Source organism: Mustela nigripes, chromosome 3 (genome assembly GCF_022355385.1).
Source record: "Mustela nigripes isolate SB6536 chromosome 3, MUSNIG.SB6536, whole genome shotgun sequence".
Classification (NCBI taxonomy): Eukaryota; Metazoa; Chordata; class Mammalia; order Carnivora; family Mustelidae; genus Mustela; species Mustela nigripes.
In genome coordinates this window covers 29,017,387-29,040,919 of record NC_081559.1, presented here as the reverse complement: position 1 = coordinate 29,040,919, position 23,533 = coordinate 29,017,387, and the positions used below count along the sequence as shown (strand labels likewise).

Sequence of the window (23,533 nt, the reverse complement as noted above, 5' to 3'; positions counted from 1 at the left end):
CCAGTCTAGAAGGTCTAAGAGGCAATAAATACCATTTAGGAAAGAGAGGTCCTGAATGTGAGATCCTGTATCCTCGTTGGTGAAACTCTTCACCTGAGCCTCAGCTCCCTCCCCTATAAAAGAGAGATCAGGCTTTTCCCTCAGGGGTGTACTGAGCGCAAGAGTCCATAAAACGAGCAGTACAGAGAGCCACACAAAGAAGGGGCTCCAAAATTGCAGCTGTGATCATGTTCTTCTCCCAGAGTCTCACCCATCCTGCGCTAGCCGACCCCAAGGCACCGCGGTCCGCTCCCTCCCTGGACGATAAGCTCCTTGAAAGCAGGCGCAGGTCTGATTCCCCCTTCTAGTCCGCCCTCCCACCTGCTCACAGCAGAGCCTGGCCCATTCAGGGAGCTCAGTAAATGTCGTAGAATTGAAGACAAGTGCGTGAGTAATTATAGTAACTAATAAACTGAGGGATGTTTGTGCAGAGGACAGAGAAGTCACTGAGTCCGAAATGATCAAATGACAAGGGACGGGCCAAGAGAAAGCATGCCGCGGCTTGCTCAGCTCCCCAGCCATGTCCGGGATTCCCTCTGAGCCACACCAGGGAAATAGCCACTCATAATGGGATGGGCAGTAAGAGGCAGGCTTCTTTCTTCTGCTTACAAAGGGCATTTCGAGGCAACCAAGTGGGCTGCAGTAACTCACGGGCAGTTTCTGAAACCAACTTGGATTTGAGGCTTGATGGCTCACGGACCACCCAGTGCGTTGCTACGCAGCATAGTTTAGTTACGGATTAGTCCCATCTGTGCTGGAGACAACGGGGCCACAGATCGGCAAAGGTGACTTGCCCATGGTTAAATAGCAAGCCTCAAAACTAAGGCATAAACATGGACCTTCTACCCTCAAAACCACTGTCCTCTTCCCGTACAACTGCCACACCACACTGACTGGTGAGCACACAGGTGCACAGTTCTGTGGGCACCAAGAGACAGGCAGCACGTAGCACAGCCCTGGGGCAGGATTGCCAACCACGGCTAACCAGTCTGGGGAGGGTCAGCTCAGAAGCCACCAGGGCATCCTGGCAAAGGAGGAAGGATGTCACCCCTCATTCCACGTGAAAGGACTCACTGACTATCTCTCCCATTGAGAAAAAAAGAGCCTTCAAACTGACCTACACCCCACCTTCCAAAGTCTCGGGAGTCAAGATTTGTATCACTCAGTTTAGGGGGCGCCTGGCTGGTTCAGTGGTTGGAGTGCAGGACTCTTGATCTCGGGGTCATGAGTTCAAGCCCCACGTTGAGGGTAAAGTTTACTTTAAAAAATAAAATTTAAGAAAGAATAAGAACAACAAGTAAAAATAAATTCAAAATAGATGAATTTTGTTCAGTTTTGGCCACTGAACACCCTAGGGCCTCATCTGAATTTTTTTTTAATTTACCAGAGAGAGGGGGGCAGAGAGCGAGCACAGGCAGACAGAATGGCAGGCAGAGGGAGAAGCAGGCTCTCTGCCGAGCAAGGAGCCCGATGCGGGACTGGATCCCAGGACGCCGGGATCACGACCTGAGCTGAAGGCAGCTGCTTAACCAACTGAGCCACCCAGGCGTCCCAGAATTTTTAAATGTCACTCTTTTTTTTAAAGATTTTATTTATTTGACAGACCACAAGACAGGGAACACAAGCAGGAGCAGTGACGGAGGGAGAAGCAGGCTTCCTGCTGAGCAGGAAGTGCGATGTGGGGCTCAATCCCAGAACCCTGGGATCATGACCGGAGCCGAAGGTAAACCAACTGAGCCACCCTGGTGCCCCTTAAATATTACTTTTGAACCAAAATGCATTCTGGGAGTTTAAAAATATTTTTAAAATAAAAAGTAACAGAACCTCGATACCATCCCTGACCCCTTCTGCCCGTTCTTATTTTCATTCCCACCACCAATTTATTTGTCTCTCTGGAATTCATTTATACTAATAGAAGCTAACAAGAATATATCCCAACCTGCCTTATTTCTACAGAAAAAGTGGCAGAGTGCCATTATGGACAGTTTTAGGGAGTGAATCTATCTTTCCACTGCCTCAGGCCACCACTGCCAGCAAGCCCAAGGCTGGAGAGCCAATCAATAAGCACTTGTTAGGGGAGGAAAAGGCCAGACTGAAGAGACAAGTCGATCTCTGGGGCCAATCCACAGTGCGAGAAGCAAGTGCTTGCAGACGGACATCTGTGCACAGGCATCAGTAGTGAGGTGGTCCCGTCCGCTCGGTGTGGCAGGTGTCGGAAACAGGCGCATCCTGGTGCCTGAGGAGGCGCCAGACACTTCCAGGGGCAGCAGTGGCCTCACCCTTGGCAGCTTCCTTGGTGGCCAATACCAGCACCTGTCTCGTGGGTCGCCAAAGACACAGCACCCCCAGGATGAAGGGGGCAGAGGACTTTGCTGCTCTGTTAAAACAAAGTCCCGTGCAGAGAATTTAAGCACAAAGAAACGGGAGGATACTCCTCTTCGGCTGCTCCGGCCTCACACCCGCTTGGTGGATCATCCTAGAAACCCTGCAGATGACTCTGCCCCATCCGGCCCATGACCTGCCAGGACTTCTGGGGAAGCGCTTGTAAATGGGCCGGACCCATCTGAAAGGGAGCTCTGGGCCAGGGGCTGGAGAAGGGCTCTCTCGGGGCCAGTCCTGGCTAGCCTCCAGACAGCGCAAAAATGCTGTTGGGGAAGGGGGTGTGCGCACCGCCAAGAAAGTGAACTCATATTTTTGGGAAGTTTTAATTTGCTTCAGTTAGAAATTCAGGCCAGCTCTGAGCAAACAGAAGTAGGTGAACTTGTTTTCCGAACCTCCGCACTGTCCTTTCCGAGCCACCTCCACCTCCGTGCAGGCCTGTCACCGAGGGCCGGCCACCCTAGCCAGCATTTCCCGCCTGGCCGGTTCCAAGACGCACACTGCTTCAACCAGACCAGGGTCCTGCTGCGGGAGGGGAAGAGAGAAAGAGAGACCATCTGGTTCCATGACGTGGGAGAAGCTTTGTCTCTGGGGCCTCAGCACCAGCCTTCCCGGTCTGGGTCATTTCCATACACAGGGCTCTTTCTTTAAACTCTTTCCTTAAGCTCTAGGTCTTGTGACCAAAACACTGTAACAAACACCTGGGGAAATGAGAGGCTTTAAACAACGCACAGGCCCTAAGAAGGGCTCACTGAGCCATAGCTATTGGGTCATTACTGTCCTCGTTACCTAGAGGTGTGCCTCTATAAATCTTCCAGGGAGCTTTCAGGGCTGCCCTCACCGTCCCCTCTCAGCAGTCCTGGCCCAGAGAAGGTAGTTGCTCTCCTGGGAGTGGTTGATGAGCCTCCTGCCCTGACATATGCTCTAATGGGCTCTGCAGTGGGACCTGTGTCCTATTAATCTCTGTCAACTGAAGGGATAAATAAACTCACCCATTTCGTATACTTATGAATATGTAACGAACATGTTTCAAGACAGGAACAATGCTGACCCGCAGAGAAGGCAGCCATGGGGGCTCCTAGGCGGTCCAGTCGGTTAAGCGACTGATTTCTTGCTCAGGTCATGTTCAGGGTCCTGGGATTGAGCCCCACAGCGGGCTCCCCACTTAGCATGGAGTCTGCATGTCCCTCTCCTTCTGCCCCTCCCCCAAGTCATGCACTCATTCTTTCTCTCAAATAAAATCAAAAGGAAGGCCTGAAAGGGGGGGGGGGGGGGGGGGGGGGAGGGAGGGAGGGTAAGCAGAACTAAGGAGTGAGCTCTAACCAACATCGAAGGCTTCTACCTCCTAGGGTCCCACATTTCCTTCCCCTCCTCAGGGCCCAGGGGCTTCTCCACTGTACTTTTGCTCTTGCAGGGCAGGAGGCTGAGTGTCCTCCGGTGCACTGATTAGTTCCCCAACAATTCCGTCTTCTGGGGCCCCAGGGTTTGCACAGGGCTGGCTGGGTCAAGGGTGGAATTGGGCCCCAGGAGCCCAACCCAGTCTTCTCTAGCCTACAAAACACCCCAACCCCAGGCTCCACCTTGGACTTCCCCAAAACAGCGTTCAGTGAGGCCTGACCAAGTTTTCAGAGCACATCCCTCCCCATGAACCCAAAGTCAAAGGCCTTCTAGTGGGGGAGAAAGGAGCAACCCCCAGTCCACCATAAAGAAACCATACCCTCTCCTGCTCTCTAGGTCCACACCTTCCAGACCCTCCTATGTTGACCTTGCAATGGTAATAGACAGAAATCTCAGAGATAGGGCAGTCCTCTAAACTCAGGTATGCAAAAATGACCTTTTTCTTGGTAACTTTATCTTTGTAACGGAGCCCTCATTTCCAACCAACAGAGAAGTTGATCCAATATCATTTAAGTCAACTCAGCCTCATCGGTGATTTCAATTCCATCCATTCCAGTCTAACTTGCTCACATCCCCATTTGGGGGCTGGGCTTACACCCTCCTCCTGCTGCGTTCCTGCAACAACCGGCTGGCAAGCTCTCTGCCTGCTCTCCCCTGACTTCCCTGCACCCCAGTCACCCACAGGATCCTCTGGACCCCCTCCCTTCTCCATTCAGGAGAAATCTGGCAACTAACCTGCCAAGTGCCTCCAAAATGCTGCCTCCATATGCTCTGGTGGCGTAGGGAGCACCTGACAGGTCGCTGTCCTCTGTAATTCCCAACACGGAGCTAGGCCCAGGGCCCCTCCACCCTGAGAGCCCCAGTGTAAAGGGGAATTGTTCCTACACTGCTCCTAATGCCCTTCTCTAAAAACTCTCCCCTCTCTCCCATTGCAGAGCTCTTGGTATCCTTCTGTGGTCCCTTTCAAACCTCTTCCTACTGCTTGGCTCTCCAACTTAACGCCTGAAGGTTGGCATCTTTTTCTCTACAGTTCAGCAGGAAGGGGTGAAAATCACCCATGAATGAATATGTAACCTAAGATCTCACTGCTTCAGATATGTACAGTCCACCCGGCTTGCCCGTCCTGGACAAGTGGAGGATTGTGCAGGGCTGAGTGGGCCAGGCTCCCTCTCTGTGAGTGGGGCTGGGCCTAGAGAGCAGAGGGGAGGCAGGAAGGCTCCGTGGTTTGTAGACTGCCCTGGCTGTGAAGTCACATGAGCCTGGACACAGCAGGGCTCCTCCCTTCACTGATGTGACCTTGAACGCGTTGTTTAACTCCTCTACGCCTATTTCCTGTAACAAGATGTCACCCTTTCCCAGGATCCCCCATAAGTAGCAGAGACCATCACTAGGCACCTGGCTCAGCGGCCTCCGTATTAAGTGCTCAGTAGAGAAGAGCCTCTCCAAAACCACCCAGCAGACTCGAACAGAGCCCACCCTCCGCATACAAGGGTGGCCTGACGAGCCTCCAAGGCTCCTTGCCCAAGCCTTCCTCTCAGGGCCTCTCTACACAAACATGTGGACACCACTCCTGCTACATTCATTTTCAAGAGCAAAAATGAAACCCCAAGTCAGGCCAGCTCACGTCAGAGTGGGGATTTATGCAGTTAGGACCCTTTCTGTGGCGCATTATTTGATTTAATTAGCCTAGGCCAACAAAAGAGAGAGAAGGAAGAGAAACAGGAGGGGGGGTCTCCTTTAGTTCATATAACCCGAAGTCCCAGGGGCACCTGCCTGCAGGCACAGCTGGATCCAAGAACTCCAAGCACACCTCCAGGACCTGGCCTGTGTGCCCCGATCTCGGCTCTGCCTCTCCCTGCATGGCTCCGCTCTCAGAAGGCTGGCAGCTCTGGGCTCACCCTCTCAGCACCCCTCACAGGGAAAGTATACCTCTCTCTTGGGTGCTCCAGCAACCAAATTGAGTCACGTGACAACCCCTGAATGGATCACTGTGGCAACAGCGACAGAGGTGACAGCATGGGGTCTACCCGACCAGGCCTCTGGGATGCACGAGGCAGGGCTGAGAGGAGGCGACTACTCCCTCCACAGCCCCAAGTCCACATACCTACTCCGCAGACTGCCCCCCATACTGAGTGCCCACTGCCAGCGGCAGAGATCCTCACTAGGGCCCCGCTGGAATGAGAAAGCGAGAACCCAGCTGGCCCAGCCATTTGTTCCGCAGTGATTCCCACGTCAGGTCCCCGTAACAGGCATGGCTGGCTGAGGCCTGGCGCCCACGGTTCAGGGATCCCACTGGCTCCCATCGCCTGGGGCAGAGGGGGCTCACGGGCTCACGGGACTGACAAGGCTTGGGCTATCCACTGAGGGAGAGCGGTGGGTAGGGCGGTTTCTGTGAGAAGCGGAGAAGAGCAGACCACCTGAGTGACACACGGAAACACTCCCCATGGCATCTGGAAGGGAAACCATTTTATTGGTACCTGAGAAAAAGTGCAGGAGAAACATTCCTACTGCCCATGTAGCCTGTCCCCTTGGGCTAGACCAGGCCAGGCCAGGCGACTTCTCTCACCGCGTCTTGAGCCGTGGGCCATCTGGGGCCTCACTGACGAGCGCCCACGGCTGGAGAAGTTGGCAGCCAGACTCGGGACAGAGAGCTTCAGCAGCCATGGCTCCAAGGCCGGGGCGGGCTTGGCAGGGAAGCTTCACCGATCGAGATCCAGAGTCTCTTGGGTCACTGTCCGGAGTCCGATGGAAAACAGCTCCTCCCAGGGCTCCCGGATCCAGGCCAGCAGGGCCGTCAGCTGCTCTGGACACACAACACGAAGGGCCCAAAAACTCTCCAGCCGGGACACCTGGAGAGCAAGTGGTAGTGAGCGGAGACTCATGGAGGATCTGCCGCCCCTCCCTGCCTTAAGGCCTGCCTCCTGCCCAGGCCTGTGTCTTCCACAGAAGACTCAGACTTCGGGCTTTTTAAGCAGAACACTTACTGAAGGCCCCCACACAGAGGCTTCCATGTGTACTGTCTTGTTTCTTTAATTCACCCTGTTTTCCAGAACATAAGGTCTGGACTCAACTCCAAGAAACCAGTTGGAGTTTGATTCCTGGATCGACCACTTGTGACCCAGACAAACTGGTTAATGCCCCCAAGCCTCAGTTTCCCCATCTGTAACGGGCCTAATGACAGAACCTCATCCCACAGAGTCTGGGAAGAGCAAAGGGCTGGCACCTGGGGCCCCTTCACACGTGAACACCAAGCAGCAGCTGATGCGTTACTGAAGGCCTCCCGCTAACACAAGCTGGGCTCCAGGTCCTCGGGCTTCCACTGCCCACAGCAGCTGCCCTCTCTGCCTGCTGCTCCTCCAAACCCAGCGAGCCCCCCAGCTACTCACCCCACTTCTTCGTGTGCCCTCCACAACTGCCCATCGCAATTCCACCCCAGCCCCTGCCTCTCCCTCTCTCATATGTGCGCACACACCTCATCGTAGAAGACCAGCCGCAGGTCCCCTGGGGCACTGCGATAGAGCAGCACAGAGCTCAAGCTGCTGAGGGGCCACTGCTCCCTGACACGCACAGAGGGGCCCGGACCCAAGGGCAGGGATGTCTCAGAGGCTTCACCAGATGCTGCTGGAAGAGCGGGCTCCACCAGGGAGCCTGCAAGGTCTTCTTCTAACAAGTACAGGGTGGACAGAGTCATCAACAGGGACACTGGGCAGGTGGCAGGGCCTGGAGGGAAAGAGACAGGATGAGACCCAGAGTGGAAAGCCACAGAGGAGCCCAGATCCCCAGGGCGGCCTCCTGGTGCCACACGAGAGGGATGAACCACATCATGCCAAGGTGGTCACTGAGCAGCCCCTGGAGGCCAGCTCTCCTTTTTGTCCAACTCCTGGCATCTCTAGACTCCAAAACCCCTGAGGCCAAAGACAGAAGGAACCTGCCCCACACCCAGCCCGCCAGGAAAATCCGTGCGCTCCTCTAACAGGATGAGCAGACCCAGCCCATCTGCTCCACCTCACAGAAAGCCTAACCTCAAAGCAAAGGTCTCTGAGGGCTCAGGAAACCTGTCACCCCACTCAGAGAGGCCAGAAGACCGAGGCTGTCATTTGGGTGTGCCTGTGAAAGAAGTCCAGATTCCAGAAACTGAAAATACTACAAGGGCACAGAGGCACAATGCGGGCCCCTATCCAGGGGCCTGAGGCAAGACAGAAGACAGAAGCCTCACCTTCCACCAGGAACACCCGAAGGTAGAAGAACAGGGGAGGCTCCGAGGAAGGGTCTCTCTCCAGCAACGGCCTGAGGGGAAGGAGTGGTCAGTCCAGGGGTAGGAAATACTGAGAGGAGCAGGGGGGACAAACCCAGGCTGGGTCAGGAGGCGTGAGCATGACCACAGGCAGGCCCAGAGGCTCAGGGCCCAACCCCAGTGGGTGCTTGTGGAGGGGGCCCCCGGCTCCTAGAGCGGCTCTCTGGGCACCAACCGTGACCTCAATCTCCTATCCACTCACCAGAGGCGGTGCTTTGGGGTCACCTCCTCCTCCGTGGCACGGACACTGCTCCTCCAGCTAGGGGGCAGAGCCTGTAAGACATCTGGACAGAGCCAGCCAGGAACAGGGAACCTCAGAGACTCCAGCTCTTCCATCCCAACCTCTCCACCTCTCGAGAACTTCCTGATTTCAACTTCTAGATTCCAGAAACCTCTATAGGGGATGAGTCCCGCTACCTGTCCATCTCCACCGTGGCCTTGAAACGTGGGCAGCTGTGACCCCTCGGCCCCCACTCGCCCTCCCCACCACTCCCTTCCCTCCCTCTTCCCTCTCTCACCAGTGAGTTCATCTAGAAAGGCCCGGCAACGCTTGGCATCTCGGGGCAGCAGGACACAGCTACCTGCCCCAGCAGCCCACTCCAGCCGCAGACTCTGTCCTGCCAGCCCCAGCTCGATGCCGCTCAGGTCGTGCAGGGGAACGGCCAGGGCTGGCTGCAGCCAGCTAGCTGGAGGCCCGCTGTAGGGAGGGAGGGTCAGAGCAGTGGCAAAGAGTGAGTGGCGGGACACCCAGCGGGAGCCCTGCCCCGTCCCTGGCGGCCCCACTTGCTCACCATATCTCCCCAGTCACCTTCAACACATAGAGCCTGAGGTCAGACACCACCACAAGACACACAGACTCCCCAGCGTGGCCTGCCAACACCAGTGGCACCTAAGGGGAAGAGGAAGGCAATGAGAAAGAGGGGACAAAGGAGGCAGTGCCAGGCTGAGCACAGAGTCACTACGGCCGACCCTCCCCACTACTCACACATCCAGCCTCGCCCGCCACCCCCCGGCGCCCTGGCCTGCAGGCGGGCTCAAGGGGTTTCCCTGCCTGGCATCGCACCCCCTCTGACCTGCCCTCCACACTCAGCCAGACTCCTAGCAGGACTCGGGTAGAACAAAACCAACGGCTGCTCCCCTGCCTCCAGGGCTCCTGCAGCCGTTGGGATCAAGTCCAAGCTCCCTGGCAGACACTTGAGGCTACCCGGAAACAGACCCCTGCCTGCCCCTCAGGGTCCCTGCCCTCTCCCGATCCCACCCCCTGTCGCCCCAAAGGCAACAATTTTTCCCCACGAGCTGCCCCTCCTTTAGGACCCTGACACAGGTGCTGCTTCCTTTCCCCACATCACGCCCCCATCCCCCGAGAACTCATCCTTCAAGACCTGGATTGGATCTTAGATTGGCTCCAAGAGAAGCAGAGGCCCCATCACTCCAGCTGAATTTGATGCCTCAGCCTGATTCTAGCACTTTCCTAGCTCATGATCATCGGGTTTCTCACACCAAAATAGAAGACAGATGGCAAGACTGCTTTACTCTAAACCCTAGTGTCTTGCCAATGCCAGGTGCTCGCAGAGGGACCGATAACACCGGGTACTTGTAATAGTGACAGAAGGCCCCACGTGAGTCAGGTTGCGGGCTGGGCAGCTTCCAGACCCCGGAGCTCACTGATGCTAGCACACTCTACGAGGTAGGCATCGCCATCCCCGAAGCAGAGTGCCAAAGACAGGTCACTGTCCAGGACCGTGTCCACAGCCACACTGCAAGTGACTGCGGGAGCTGAAACTGGGCACCTGACCCAGAGCTTTCAGAGCCCCTGTGCAGACACCGTCGGCTGCGGGGGACACAGCAGCGCCCCCTCACTGGCCAGAGGAGGAACGCAGGGCAGCGCCGGGCTGGCACAGACCTTGAGGCAGCACTGGAACTCCTCCTGGGCATCGGCGAACACCTCAACATCTAGGAAGAGCCGGAGTCGGTGGTCCACAGAGCGGAGGCCACGGCGCTCAGGGGCTGGGGGCAAGCAGGGGGCCATCAGCCTTCCCAGGCTACCACCGCGCTCTCCCACCTCCCTAAACCACCTTGGTCCTGTTTTCCCGCTACTCACGGGGACTGAGGCTCCAACTGTGGCGCTCCCCGGAGACCGGCGCTTGCGACGGGGTCCCGTCAGCCCTGCTGCTGTGGTCACTGTGGTCAGGAGAGTCACAGACAGGGCTGGCCGTCTGCAAGGTAGCTGGTGATCTTTCGTCTTGTCTGTGCTCCCTGTCACTGGTTCCCAGGGACCGAGCCAGGAGAACCACATGATCACTACCACAGTTTGGACACACGGCAGGGGATTCTGGAAGGATGAGCACAGTCCCTGTGTAGCCCATACCCAGAACCACAATCCCCCACTCTGTCATGTTTCCCACCCGCTCTTGGACTCACCTTGGCCGGCATCCCCAGTTTCCTAGGCTCCCCACCATTCCCAACAGGCCCCTTCCACTTCCTAGGCAGGCCAGTTCACCAATCGCTCTCCATCCCAGTGAGGGAGGAGCAAACCCAGATCCAGGGCCCACAGTCACCTTAAACTATACCCCCTTCTTATTTTAGGCTTTCCCAGAGAGGACCAAACTCAGCCAGATCCTGCTCTGGCCCCCTTCCACAGCCTCAGGCTATCATGTGCTCTGAAGCTCCACCAGCCTCGTCTAAAAGCCCCAAATCAACAGATCAGGAAGGCAAGGGTGCCAGGTATGGGTCCAATTCCAGGATCCATCACTTAACGGCTGTCATCTAAGCAATCTCAAGTCACCTAAGCTCTCTGAGTCTGGTTCCTCCTCTATAATAGGGAGCGCAGACAGTGCCTGTCCTATAGGGTCGTCAGGATGGGTGATGGGATCAGGTAAAGAATCCAGGTCAGGGGGGTGCCTGAGTGGCTCAGTGGGTTAAGCCTCTGCCTTCGGCTCAGGTCATGATCCCAGGGTCCTGGGATCAAGCCCCACATCGGGCTCTCTGCTCAGCGGGGAGCCTGCTTCCTCCTCTCTCTCTGCCTGCCTCTCTGCCTACTTGTCATCTCTGTCTGTCAAATAAATAAATAAAATTAAGAAGAAAAAAAAAAAAAGAATCCAAGTCAGGGATCGGCAGTGAGAGAGGAAACATTCTCTGAGCAGCTGTCGTGGGCATACACTGGACCCTCTGACAGTGGAATCAATACTCCCTTGAGGTGCGTGGGAGGCTCAGTGTTTAAACCTCTGCCTTCAGCTCAGGTCATGATCCCAGGGTCCTGGGATGAGGCCCTTGCCGGGCTCCACACTCAGCAGGGAGTCTAGCTGTCCCTCTCCCTCTGTTCCTGTCCCCACTCATGAGACTGCTGCACTCTCTCAAATAAGTAAACTCTTAAAAAAAAAAAAAAAGAATTGGGTGCCTGGGCAGCTAACCATCTGCCTGCAGCTCATGTCACGATTCCACCGTCCTGGGACAGACAGAGTGAGCGGGGATGCGGCTTCTCCCTCTGCCTGCCGCTCCCCAGGCTTGTGTTCTCTCTCTCTCTTAAGATAAAACAAGAATCCTGACACACCCTGTCCAAGACTGTGCAGCTGAGGCTGGAGCAGCAGCAGCTGCCATTTAAACAGAACCTCTGATTTGTGCCTGACACTGTACCTGGTATCTTCCTGTGACATTTAAATCTAACAGCACAGAGGATGAGTTCATGCTCTTCTTGCTCCAGATAAGGTAACCAAGGCTCAAATAAAAGGAGAACATAGCATTTAGCAATGTCCAATTTAATGACCCACCGAAGGGACCCCGGGGGCCATACAACGCTGCACAGCACAAAAAGGTCTCAAAGAGGATGAGGCTATTTCCACTGCACACATTATGATTCTGGACTTCTGGGGAGGTTCAGGGTGGGGGACAGTGAAGGGTCCATTTTCTCAATAAATTTTAAACTCCTGTTCCAGCTGCTGCCAGGAAGACAAAGTGGCTAATAAAAGTCATGCATTTTGGGTTGCCTGGGTGGCTCAATCAGTTAAACATCTGCCTACAGCTCAAGTCATGATCCCAGGGTCCTGGGATTGGGTTCCGCATTGGGCTCCCTGCTTGGCAGAGAGCCTGCTTCTCCCTCTCCCTCTGCCTGCCACTCCCTCTGCTTATGCTCTCTCTCCCCCTCTCTGTATCTATCTATGGATTGATTGATTGACAGATACATATTTTTTAAAAAGTTATGCATTTCAACACAAATGCTATCAAGGATATCTCTTTTCCTCTTCAAATCCTTAAAGAAAAAAAAATTTTAAGATTTTTTAAAATCTGTAAAAAAAATTCTGACTGATCTGCAGTGGAAAAAATACAGAACAGGGTGTGAAGAGATCCCATGAGGCACCACTTGATCTCAAGTAGCTCATAAGGTCAGTCAAGGCAGGACAACCTCAGCCAACTCACAAAGCACCTTACTCAACAGCCAACCATGCTCAGAGGACAGCACTACACCCAATACTGCAGTGAGGGTTAAGCAGCTTTTATGGAGTTTCCAAGTATTAGCCAAAAAAGCAGAAAAAGCCTGCAAGTTATGAAAAAATAATGAGTATGTTTCAAGAATTACAGAAATTGTATTTCCTGACTTTTAAAGAGAAAAAAAAGAGGATCTAATTTCTTCTTTTGCTCCTTGTCTTTTTTTTGGGGGGGGGGGGGTAAATGTACCAGACAGTTTTATTTTCCTTCCAGACAGAAGAGCTGGTCCCCACCTCTTCCTTCCCTGGGTTCCCGCTTTATATTCCCTCCCTCAAAGCCAACATCTCTGAAATGGTGGGAGTCTCATGCGCAGGAAGGTCAAGGGCAAGATGTGTACCTGTCTTTTGGAACAGAGGCCTCCAGCCTTCCTCACTGTCTAACAACCTGGGCTCCTCTGGCTTGAACTCATGGCCACAGCGCAGACACTGGAGTCTGCCCCCCAGCAGGTCTCTCACTTCCCCAAGCTCACGCTGAGCCGCGGTGGCTGCTGGGGTCAGCACAGCAAGCAGCTCCTGAAACAGGGTGGGCCAGAAGCAGCTGTGAGCAGTGGACCCTGGCCCTCCGCCTTTCAGCCCCCCCCCCCCCAGCCCAGTCCCCTGAGCCTCACTCTAGGCCCTGTTACCTGGAGAGCTGCATGGGCATCGGGCTCTAGCACCACATAGCGACGCAGCTGCCGGTCACGGCAAATGTAGGAGAAACGCAGAGCAAGGACAGGGGCCCTGGGGAGCGGATCTGAGCCCTGTGCACAAAGTGGGGAACCGGGTAAAAAAAAAAGGAGGGAGGGAAAAAATGTTCATCACTAGCCATCAGGGAAATTGAAATCAAAACCACGTTAAGATACCACCTTACACCAATTAGAATGGCAAAAATTAACAAGGCAGGAAAAAACAAATGTTGGAGAGGATGTGGAGAAAGGGGAACCCTCTTACACTGTCGGTGGGAATGCAAGTTGGTGTAGCCACTTTGGAAAACAGTGTGGAGATTCCTCAAAAAATTAAAAATAGAGCTTCCCTATGACCCAGCAATTGCACTACTGGGCATTTACCCCAAAAATACAGATGTAGTGAAAAGAAGGGCCATATGCACCCCAGTGTTCACAGCAGAAACATTGACAATGGCCAAACTGTGGAAAGGGCTGAGATGCCCTTCAACGGATGAATGGATAAAGAAGATATGGTCCATATATACAATGGAGTATTACGCAACCCTCAGAAAGGATGAATACCCAACTTTTATATCAACATGGACAGGACTGGAAGAGATTATGCTGAGTGAAATAAGTCAAGCAGAGAGGGTCAATTATCGTATGGTTTCACTTACTTGTGGAGCATAAGGAATAACACGGAGGACACTGGGAGAAGTAAAGGAAAAGTAAATTGGGGGAAATCAGAGGGGGAGATGAACCAAGAGAGACTGTGGACTCCGAGAAACAAACCGAGGGTTTTTGAGGGGGTGGGGGCTGGGTCAGCCCGGTGGCAGGTATGAAGGAGGCCACGGACTGCACGGAGCCCTGGGTGTGGTGCATAAACAATGAACCCTGGAACACTGCGTCAAAAACTAATGAGGGGGGCACCTGGGTGGCTCAGTGGGTTAAGCCTCTGCCTTCGGCTCAGGTCATGATCCCAGGGTCCTGGGATCGAGCCCCACATCGGGCTTTCTGCTCTGCAGGTAGCCTGCTTCCTCCTCTCTCTCTCTGCCTGCCTCTCTGCCTACTTGTGATCTCTGTCAGATAAATAAAGAAAAAATCTTTAAAAAAAAAAAAAACTAATGAGGTACTGTATGGTGACTAACATAACACAGTCAAAATTCAAAAAAAAAAAAAAAAGAAGAGCAGAAATAAAAGAGTTTTTTTAAAAAAAAGGAGGGAGGAGATGAGAGAGATCTGGAAACCGCAGCTCTGGAAACGCTCTAGCTCACACCCACACTAGCTCAGCAGCCCCGCTCCTCAGCCCAGCCTTCCAAACTGTCTGGGACCTCGCCTTTGCCCCCCGCGGCTCCCCTGCTCTGCTCCAAGTGCCAGCCAGAGACTGTGGGAAACTCGCAACCCAGCGCCGGGCACCTAATAGCTGTCTGTCAAGGGGGCTCCAACGACAAGCCTAGCCCCACTTCCAGGACGCCCAGCACTGGTGCTCACCTCGAGTGCTGCCTCACTCTCGGGCTCCACCTCAGCTGCCTCTAGGCTCTGGAGCTCCAGCCGAGCCAGGGTCCGAGCAGCTTGGAGCTCCACCTCGAACAGGTGGCCGGAAGTGACCCGGAGAAAGCACTCCCTACCGCGCACGCCCTGGGGCCCCTCCAGGGGACACACCAACATGGGGCGACACAGTTCGGCTGAGGAGAGACCAGGAGAACAACCCTGTAAGAAGCAGAGAGGTATCCCCGACTCCACCCTCCTGTGGGGTGGCCCTCCATCCAGAAGGGGTCAGCCACCCCGAGTCCGGGTTTGCCCAGCTCTCCCAGACACACGCAGCAGCACGTGGCCCAGGCGCTGAATGAGCGCTCACTGCTCACCTTCCACTTCGCCCTCCTCCTGCTCCTCCTCTTCCTCCTCTCCTTCTTCCTCTTTTTCCTGCTCCTCCACCTCTTCTTCCTCCCGGGGCTCCGGCAGGAAACTGACTTCTGCCATTCCCTGCGGTGACTCCTCTGGGGGCGGAGGGCCAGGCACAGACCCTGGGCTCAGGGGCAGTGTGCTGAGGGCAGGAGTGCTGGGGGTGGCCAGAACAGGGGTACCGGAGGTCTCCAGGTGATTCCTATACTGCAGCCAGTCACAGCCAAACCGTTCCCGGAAGCTGTTCATGAGTTCGAGTTCCCGATGCTGCTGCACAAACCGCCCTGGGCCGGTGGTGGGGTGCTCCGCTTAGCGAGCCTGCACCCTCACCACGACCCCCCAACGACCCCAGCCTCTTCTGCAACTGCTCCTTGGGGTGAAGTCAGAGGACATGTGATGTGATGGGGGCTGGGGATCAGAGGGAGGCTCAAGGCTTCCCCTCAGCGGCACATCCCAAAGCGTGTCCTATGGAGCCCTGTGCTCACGGGCAAGTCAGAAGCACACAGCATATGGTGTTGGGGAGTGTGCTGGAGGTCCTGAGATAGCCTGCAGGGAGGACGCCTGCTAACTCGGGTCAGCCCAGCCTTTCCCACGCAACCTTTTCAGCAAGTGACCTTCCTACATCCCATACAATTCAAGTTCCTGGAAAAACACTTTGGAAAATGCTGCCCAGGGTCTCTTTTTTCCTTAAACTAGAAAGAAGGAGGAAAGCCTAAGAGACCCTCTGCAATGCTCTGCTCCAGCTCAAACAGAATCCCTCCTACCCAGCAGACTGGGGCGGGAGCCTTAAGACAAGACTAGGGCAGGGCGCCTGGGTAGCTCTTTCCTTAAGTGTCTGCCTTCCACTCAGAACATGATCCTGGGGTCCTAGGATCGAACCCCCCACATTAAGCTCCCCACTCACCGGGAAGTCTGCTTTTCCCTCTCCTACTCCCACTCCCCCTGCTTGTGTTCCCTCTCTTGCTGTATCTCTCTCTGCCAAATAAATCAAATCTAAAAAAAAAAAAAAAAAGACAAGAGTAGGGCAAGGACAGCTGGGGCTGCCACTGACTTACCAGCCGGGGAGGGGTCCAGAGTCCGGGGCTCTGGGTCGGTATCACTGGGTTCCGAGATGCTTGCTCGCCTCACACGGACTCGGCTCTGAAGGCGGACGCAGGACAGATGGTCTAGAACTGGGCCCCCCGCCCCGCTGTCTCTGGCCACATACCCAACTTTACTCAGAAAGCCCCACTCACAAGCAAGGATGAGGCCTTTCTATTCCCAGCCCATCCACAACCCAGAGCCCCCAAAAAGGGACCTGAGCCCAGGCAAAAGGCGGTCCAGGACACTGTTTACCTTAACCTTCCGGGGCAGATGCTGGGCTACCACACCCCCTGAGGAGATGCTGTCACTCAAGTCAGGGCCACCTGAGGTTTCAACAGTACTCCCCGCTGACCAGGGCACAGGTGGGGCAGAGGAGCCAAGCCCCGAAGAGGTAGAGGTCTGGCAAGCGACAACAGGAAGGAGAGCAGGGCTGGAGCCAGAGCTGCACCTCGGCCCACCAGGCTAGCTGAGGGAGGGGCCCTACTCTGTAGCTACCCGGAGAGACCCCCACCCTCACACCCCGTCATGTCCTCCCAAATCGGTCCTGGATGGCTTACTCCCGGTGCTCCCAGCACACTAACCTGCAAGTCAGTCAATGACAAGACTTTCCCATCAAGAAGGAACTGGGCAAAGATAAAAGGGAAGGGGCCGAGTCGGTGGCCGAGTACCTGCCCGCCCACCCAGGGGGGCCCTCCCTGCCCCACAGGGACCAGCAGGAGGGAGCCGCTGAACAAGCGGGGGTCCTGGGCTGTGGCCCCTCCCCCAGGGCTGGGGTTGGGGGCGGCGGAGGAGGGGACAGGGGGCAGGACAGGCAGGACAAGGAAGGCAGAGCGAACAGAAGACAGCTCACGCCGGCCGCAGCATCCCTGGCGCGGGGTGACAAGTACTGGGCAGTGGCTGCTCGATGCGCGGGGTGGAACCACAGAGGGTTCCCCTCCAGGTAGAGCTGAAGGGCAGAAGAGGAGACTGAGATGGGCCGTGAGGAAGGGCACTCACCAAATCAGCCTGGGAGGCAGGGAGAGGTCCCAAGCTGGCTCCCGGGTCCCAGAAGGTCCTGGAAGCGCTCAGGACACACCTTGCGGAGCTCAGCCAGCAGCCACAGAGGCGTCAGCTCCCTGTGGCCTTCCAGAAGGTTGTACGCCACATCCAGGTGCCGCAAGCTCCTCAGCTGCTCCAGGCCTAGGGTGGTGGTGAGCAGGAAGGGCATGGGAGGGGGGCGGTGCTGATGGAGGGTAGAGCAGAAAGACCAGCCGGGGCACCTCAGACCTACCCGCAAGCCCACCTGAGGCTCTGGAGGCATGAGGGTCCCAGGCTGAGTCTCACACTGCCCCTCTACCCCTTCACACTCGCCCCACCCTCTCCTACTCCCTGGCCCCCCACCTCCTTCCCCAAACTACCCACTCACCCTGCAGGCTCCGGAGCTCATTGCCTCGCAGTATCAGGGTCCCCAGGGCAGCACTCGAGGGTCCCATTCTTGGCACCAAATGCAGGTGGTTATAGGAGATGTCCAGGTGGTAGAGCTCAGACAAGTCCTGAGAGGGGGTGGTGACAAAGATTTTCTCCTTGACCAGACTCGAGCCAGGCTTCTCTGAGCCTTCTTTTCAAGTAGGCCTAAAAAGTAGCCTTCTTTTCAAGTAGGCCTTTTCAACTTTGGCCCCAAAAGACTATATATTCTCTGCACAAATGAGTTCATCCCATCTTCCAGCCCCCCAAAGTCAACAGAGTCAAACAAATCCTAGAATAGTTCCTAATAGCTCAGGATCATATCCTTGGGAGGACAACTCCAGCCCCTTATCTTCCCCCCTAGAATAACCCAGGCTGTCAGGAGAATTCAGTTTGTTCCAGCCAACTGCTGAAGACAGAGCCCCTGTCTCCCAGCCTCTGTGGGAAGGTAGGAGGCTAACTCTGGAAAGCGCCAGTTAGCAAACCCAGACGGATTTCATATGGACCAACACCCCCTTCCTGCTTTTTGTAAATTTCCACTTCCTTGACTCCAGAGAAAACGAAATAGTTCCGTGAAGGAGAGAACCTGCTTAAGCCCCTGCCTTCTCACGCCCACTCCCTCACTCTGCCTTTAAAACATCCAGCAATCTCTGCACAAATCGAATCTGAGATTCATTCATCCTAAAGTTTGTTACAAATTAAAATGTTTTTACTACTGATTACATACCCTGATGCCTTATTACTACTGCACTAGCGTGTGACTAAAATCTGTTTTCACCACAGTAACTGTGAGACCTAAGAGCGAGACCTGGGAGAAGGTTCCTCACCATCATCCCCAAGCTACCTTTCCTGAGCTAGATGCCGGGCTAAGTAACATGACACAATCTCCATGACCGCTCTAATACTATAAGAGCAGGTACTCCTAGCTAGGAGCCCTGCTTGACAAGTTAAGAGGGCCCCAGTTTAGTTTGCCCCAAATCACACAAGGATTAGGAGTTGAGATTTGAATGCTGGCTTCTCTTATGCTCCCGCCTGAGTCCCCAAGGAGTATGGCTTCCAGGATGTAGCCCCACCTGGGAGAGGGTGAGGGAGGGGAGTAAGGTGGGAGCAAAACCAGGTCCAGGGGAGATGTTCAGAGTGGAATGATCAGAGCCCCAGCGCCAGCCCCAAGCAGCCTACTCACACTCACCATGAGGAAGCCCTCGCAGTCCTGGACTTGATTGTGGCTCAGATTCAGGAAGCGCAGAGCTGACAAGAGACGCTAGGGTGGGTGGGGGGAGGGTGGACAGCAGACAATCGGATACCTCCAGGTAGCCAGCTGGCCCTCCCTGCTAAGGGCCTCCTCTGTCTTTCCCCAAACCCCCTTCCCTCTGAGGCACTCACCAGGGAGCTGTCTAAGGAAGTCAGTGCATTGTAGCTGAAGTTGGCAGACAGCAGAGCCAACCAGGGCAGGGCAGAGCACAGGTCACCACCGCAGGCGGAGAGGAGCTCCTGAGATAGGGTGCTCCATTACCTCCACTGTCCCCTCTTCCCCATTCCAAGCCATTGTCCCCCAGCCATTCATTCATTCTTTACATACTAAACTTGGCCTGCAGAGACAGACTGAAAGCAAACCCAGGGCCCTGCCCTCAGGAGTCTGCTGTGGGGAAAATGGAGATGGACACGAGAATACTGAATATAAGATTTAAGTGTGACCATAAACATACAGACAAGTACACAGCACTCCGGCAGCGCCACAGAGGGGGCAAGAACACTGTCCAAAGGGACATGGGAGGCGGGGAAGGCTGCAGAGGGAACGTTCCCTACAGAGGAACAGCAGAGTGTGGTCCTCTACGTCGTCCCTAAGAACGGGGAGCTGGGCCCAGCCCTTTTCCTCCTTACGTCCAGGGCCGGGAGGCTCCTGCTGCAAATCAGGGTCTCTAGCTGGGAGTAGACGCCACAGAGGCCACGGAGGCAATGAAGAGGAACACCTCGGAGCTGAGGGGGAGGGAGGGAGGGAGGAAAGAGAGAGGGAGACAGACAGAATTTCACAAAAGACAGAGGCTTCACCTCACTTCCTCCTTTTACGGGGAGGGAAAAGATGACAAAGCCAACCATGGTTGAAGGCAGTGTTAAATGAAAGAAAAGATGCTGTGCTACTGCAGAGCAGTGGACACACTCAGGCCTGGCCCACCCACCAAAGGGGGGCCCTTCTTCCCATTCCCAAAACGTTGTCTCAAACAGGGCTTTGCATGCCGGCATCCCCCAATACTCCATACCTCCAGCTGCCGAAGGGACTTGAAGGGAAAAATCTTGATGGGCCCAGGGAGGGAAGAACCAGGGATGTGGACCAGCTAAAAGAAAAAAACCTCATGTCACCGAGGCCACACACCTCCTTTCCTTGGTCTCTCCACCCTCACACAGCCACACACAGCTCTCACACCTTCTTGATCTGGGCCCTGCAGACTTCTCGTGCCCCTGCCCCTCCCCACCCCCAGCTCTTGGGCTCTTCCCACACCCTACACTGTTCCCACTGCAGGACCTTAAGGGAAAGAGTTTTCTGCAGCACATCAAAGAGGAACTGAAGCTGGAGGATGACAGGGGAGTCGGCGGGGTGAGAGGGCAGAGCCACAAAGCCTGTCTGGCCAGGGCCCCATGGCCCCAGATGCAGCTCGAATACATGGTTCAGCTGTTGCAGGGTGGCGGTCAACAAGCTCAGGGTGGAACAGCCGGACAAGACCACGTCACCTGCAGGGAAAGGCGGAGACAATAAGGAGAACATGACAAAGGAGTCTTTTTTTTTTTTTTTAAGATTTTATTTATTTATTTGACAGACAGAGATCACAAGTAGGCAGAGAGACAGGAGGAAGCAGACTCCCCGCCGAGTAGAGAGCCCGATGTAAGGCTCGATCCCAGGACCCTGAGATCATGACCTAAGCCGAAGCAGAGGCTTTAACCCACTGAGCCACCCAGGCACCCCAACAAAGGAGTCTTTCCCTTTATTCTGAGACTCTGTGACCCTGGGATACACCCACTCCCAATCCATATTGTAGAGCTCCTACTGCTGGGGTCATTCTCTCTCCTCCTTGCTCAACAGTCTTCCACAGCTCACCTCCAGCTTCACAAAAATCCTAACTCTTCAGTCTGATGACAGGAGTTTGTGTTTGCTACAGCCAACCAACTTTTTCAAATTTTCTTTCACCATCTGCTCAAGAGAGTCTGGTCTATTCAAGGTGCTGGGAACAGTAGGCTGGGTTTACAGATTCCTCATTTTCTGACACATTCCCTTCCACTCTGCCCAGTTGAGACCTTCCTCCTCTAGAAAGGCTTCTCAGTGCGTGACACAGCTGCCCTTTTATACTATAATCACTCACTTTACATAAAAGCTGGTTGGGCATTTCACTTTTTTTTTTTTTTAAGTAAATTCTGCACCCAACGTGGGACTCGAGCCCACAACCCCAAGATCAAGACTTGCGTGTTTCACCGCTGAACCAGCCAAGTGTCCCACGTGTTTCATCTTTACTTCTCTGATTGCAAAAGTAATATGCACACTTACAGAAATTTTCTAACCATCCCAAAATGCATGTCATAGAGAAAAGAACCACTCGTTATAGCACTGAAGCATTATTCACCATCCTCATGTTAAAACTGCTCTCTCTAATAAGACTGTCATCTTTGAGGACATCTTTTGATCACCTTGGTACCAATCACTGCACCTAAGAAGTATAGCTATGAGGTAGGCATGGAGAAATATTTTTTTAACTTTTTTTTTTTTTAAAAACAAGGATAGAGTCAAAACATGTTACAAAAATATTACAGAGAGGTACCCTACATTCTCCACCCAGTTTCCCCCAATGTTTACATTTTATGTAAACATTTTATGTAAACATGACACAATATCAAAGTCAGGAAACTGAAACAGTCTGTACCTATAGTTCTCTGCTACTTGTCTGGCATTGGCGTGGATTCCTGTAACCAACATCACAATCAAGATACAAAACTATGCCAGCACCATTAAAATCTCTTGCTACCTCTTATAGTCACACACACACACACACACACACACACACCATCATCCCTAACCCTGGAACACCAGATCAGATTTGTGCTGAATGAACTGATAAATCCTGCAACCTCACATGAAAGATGTTCAGATACTAGACACTAAGGCTAGACGCAGACAGGGTTCAAAGACTCTTCTCACCCTCAAAGAGCCTCCTAGTATAGAAGGGATAAAACATGTACACAGTTAATAAAACAAGTCAGAGGGTAAAACCGCTCTAAAGAGAGATTTCACAGGCACCACCAATGCCAGTACAGGCAGCGGGCAAGTGGCTAACATTAATCAGGTGGTATGTGGCAGACAACTTTTTAACCTCATTTAAACTTCACCGGAATCTCCTAAAGAGAGGCACTACTGACCACCCCTTAAAGAGATGGAAACTGGGGCTTGGAGAAGAACACTAATTGAGCTGATATAAATGGCAGTAAGTTGTTACTTCTGTCTGATCTCAAATCAAGGCTTGCTTTACCACAACGAATGTCAACCACACATTGAACAACCAGTGTGGCTCCATCGTGCCCAGGAACTGAAAGAAGAAACTGTAGTAACAACAGCTACCAGTTTTCCGCCCTTACATAGTATGCAAACATTGTCCCAAGCCCTTCATGCGGGTTAAGATTAACCCCCCACAACAACCGTTTGAGTTAAGTACAATCTTTATGCCATGTTCCTGCTGTGGAAAACTGAAGCTCAGAAAACTTAAACAACTTTGCCGCGTTTGAAAGAGTTGGGATTCCAAGCCAAGTGCATCTGACTCCAAATCTCGTGCTTTTAACTCTACTAAGGGTTTTGCCACTAGAGCAATGATTATGCCAGTCCCAGGTCTCCAGAGATTTACAGCCAAGTAAAGATCACTTTCCTCTTAGAGCATCAGAGAACGCGTTGAGGAAGTGGTACTGGAGTTGGGTCTCGAAGGATGGCTAAGGTCTGAAATGTCAAAAACAAAGGACCCTGTAAGCAAGGGCACCAAAGAATAAACTTCAGAGGAGTAAAAAAAAATAAAATAAATTTTTTTAAAAATTGACGCCAAAACCCTCCTAGCTTAAACAGCTGTAACTCTATGACTTCTAAGGCGAGAGTGTCTCTGGAAGGCAGGATGCATCCCCACCTTGCCGCAGCCCCAGATCAACCGTGTACCCACTCACCGGAATCACGCAGCAGCCCCGCGAGCCTCCACACTAGGGAGTCCCGCTGGGCGGTCGTCATGGCCACGGGACGCTGGGGGCGGAGCCTGGGAAAAGAGGAAGCGGAAGAGCCTCAAGTGGGTGGTGGTACCAAAATCCCAGGACGTCCGCGCAAACCGAGGACTCGCGGGGAGAAAAAAGTAAGAAACAGGGCGAGGAAGAGCGTCCTCCCAGGTACCCTTTCGAGAAGCGTAAGGTCTGGCCACCCACACTGACCTTCTGCGTGCTCCTCCCACCAGCTCTGCAGTCCGGCATCTATCAATAATGACCAGGAAGTCCCGCCCCGGAAGGAAGTCTGGTAGGCGGGACAACCGGAAAGCACACCGGAGCTGCCGGAAGCCACGGTCTCAGTCGTGCTTACGTGTCCGACAGAGGCGGGGACAGATTGGTGCGAACGGGGCGGTCCCTCGGCAGTCGGGCCCGCTGGGGCCGGGACTCCAGCCCGCCGTCCCTGTCCCCAGCACTCCCGCCCCATTTGTGGGCCTCGCTCTGCGTGGGTCTGCTGCTCGGCTCTCCAGAGCCCCTCGAGGCCTGGGAGGAAAACCTGACTTCTTGTTTGCAGACTGGGCGTGGAAGCACAGTTTGGGGAAATGGGGGGAATGTGAGGAGAAGGAGAACGCGTTCGCCATGTGAAGTTTTTTGGT

The 23,533-nt window shown here is 54.1% G+C and overlaps 1 protein-coding gene across 1 annotated transcript; it reads right to left on the bottom strand.

Annotated features, from left to right (window-relative positions):
* Nucleotides 1-6,267: 6,267 nt before the first annotated feature.
* On the bottom strand, nt 6,268-23,199 carry STK11IP (serine/threonine kinase 11 interacting protein). The gene is made up of 25 exons (XM_059393565.1): nt 23,106-23,199; nt 22,851-22,936; nt 20,185-20,390; nt 19,922-19,996; nt 19,545-19,640; nt 19,047-19,154; nt 18,853-18,924; nt 17,626-17,752; nt 17,296-17,399; nt 17,071-17,166; nt 16,802-16,843; nt 16,473-16,619; nt 16,193-16,277; nt 15,101-15,421; nt 14,727-14,920; nt 13,215-13,331; nt 12,930-13,104; nt 10,212-10,442; nt 10,014-10,117; nt 8,902-8,999; nt 8,629-8,807; nt 8,313-8,394; nt 8,033-8,103; nt 7,289-7,536; nt 6,268-6,665 (listed from the first exon to the last, which is right to left on the bottom strand). The coding sequence occupies exons 2-25, from the start codon at nt 22,909-22,911 to the stop codon at nt 6,516-6,518; spliced, it is 3,189 nt and encodes a 1,062-aa protein (XP_059249548.1). The 5' UTR covers nt 22,912-22,936; nt 23,106-23,199; the 3' UTR covers nt 6,268-6,515.
* Between the last annotated feature and the right edge of the window lie 334 nt (nt 23,200-23,533).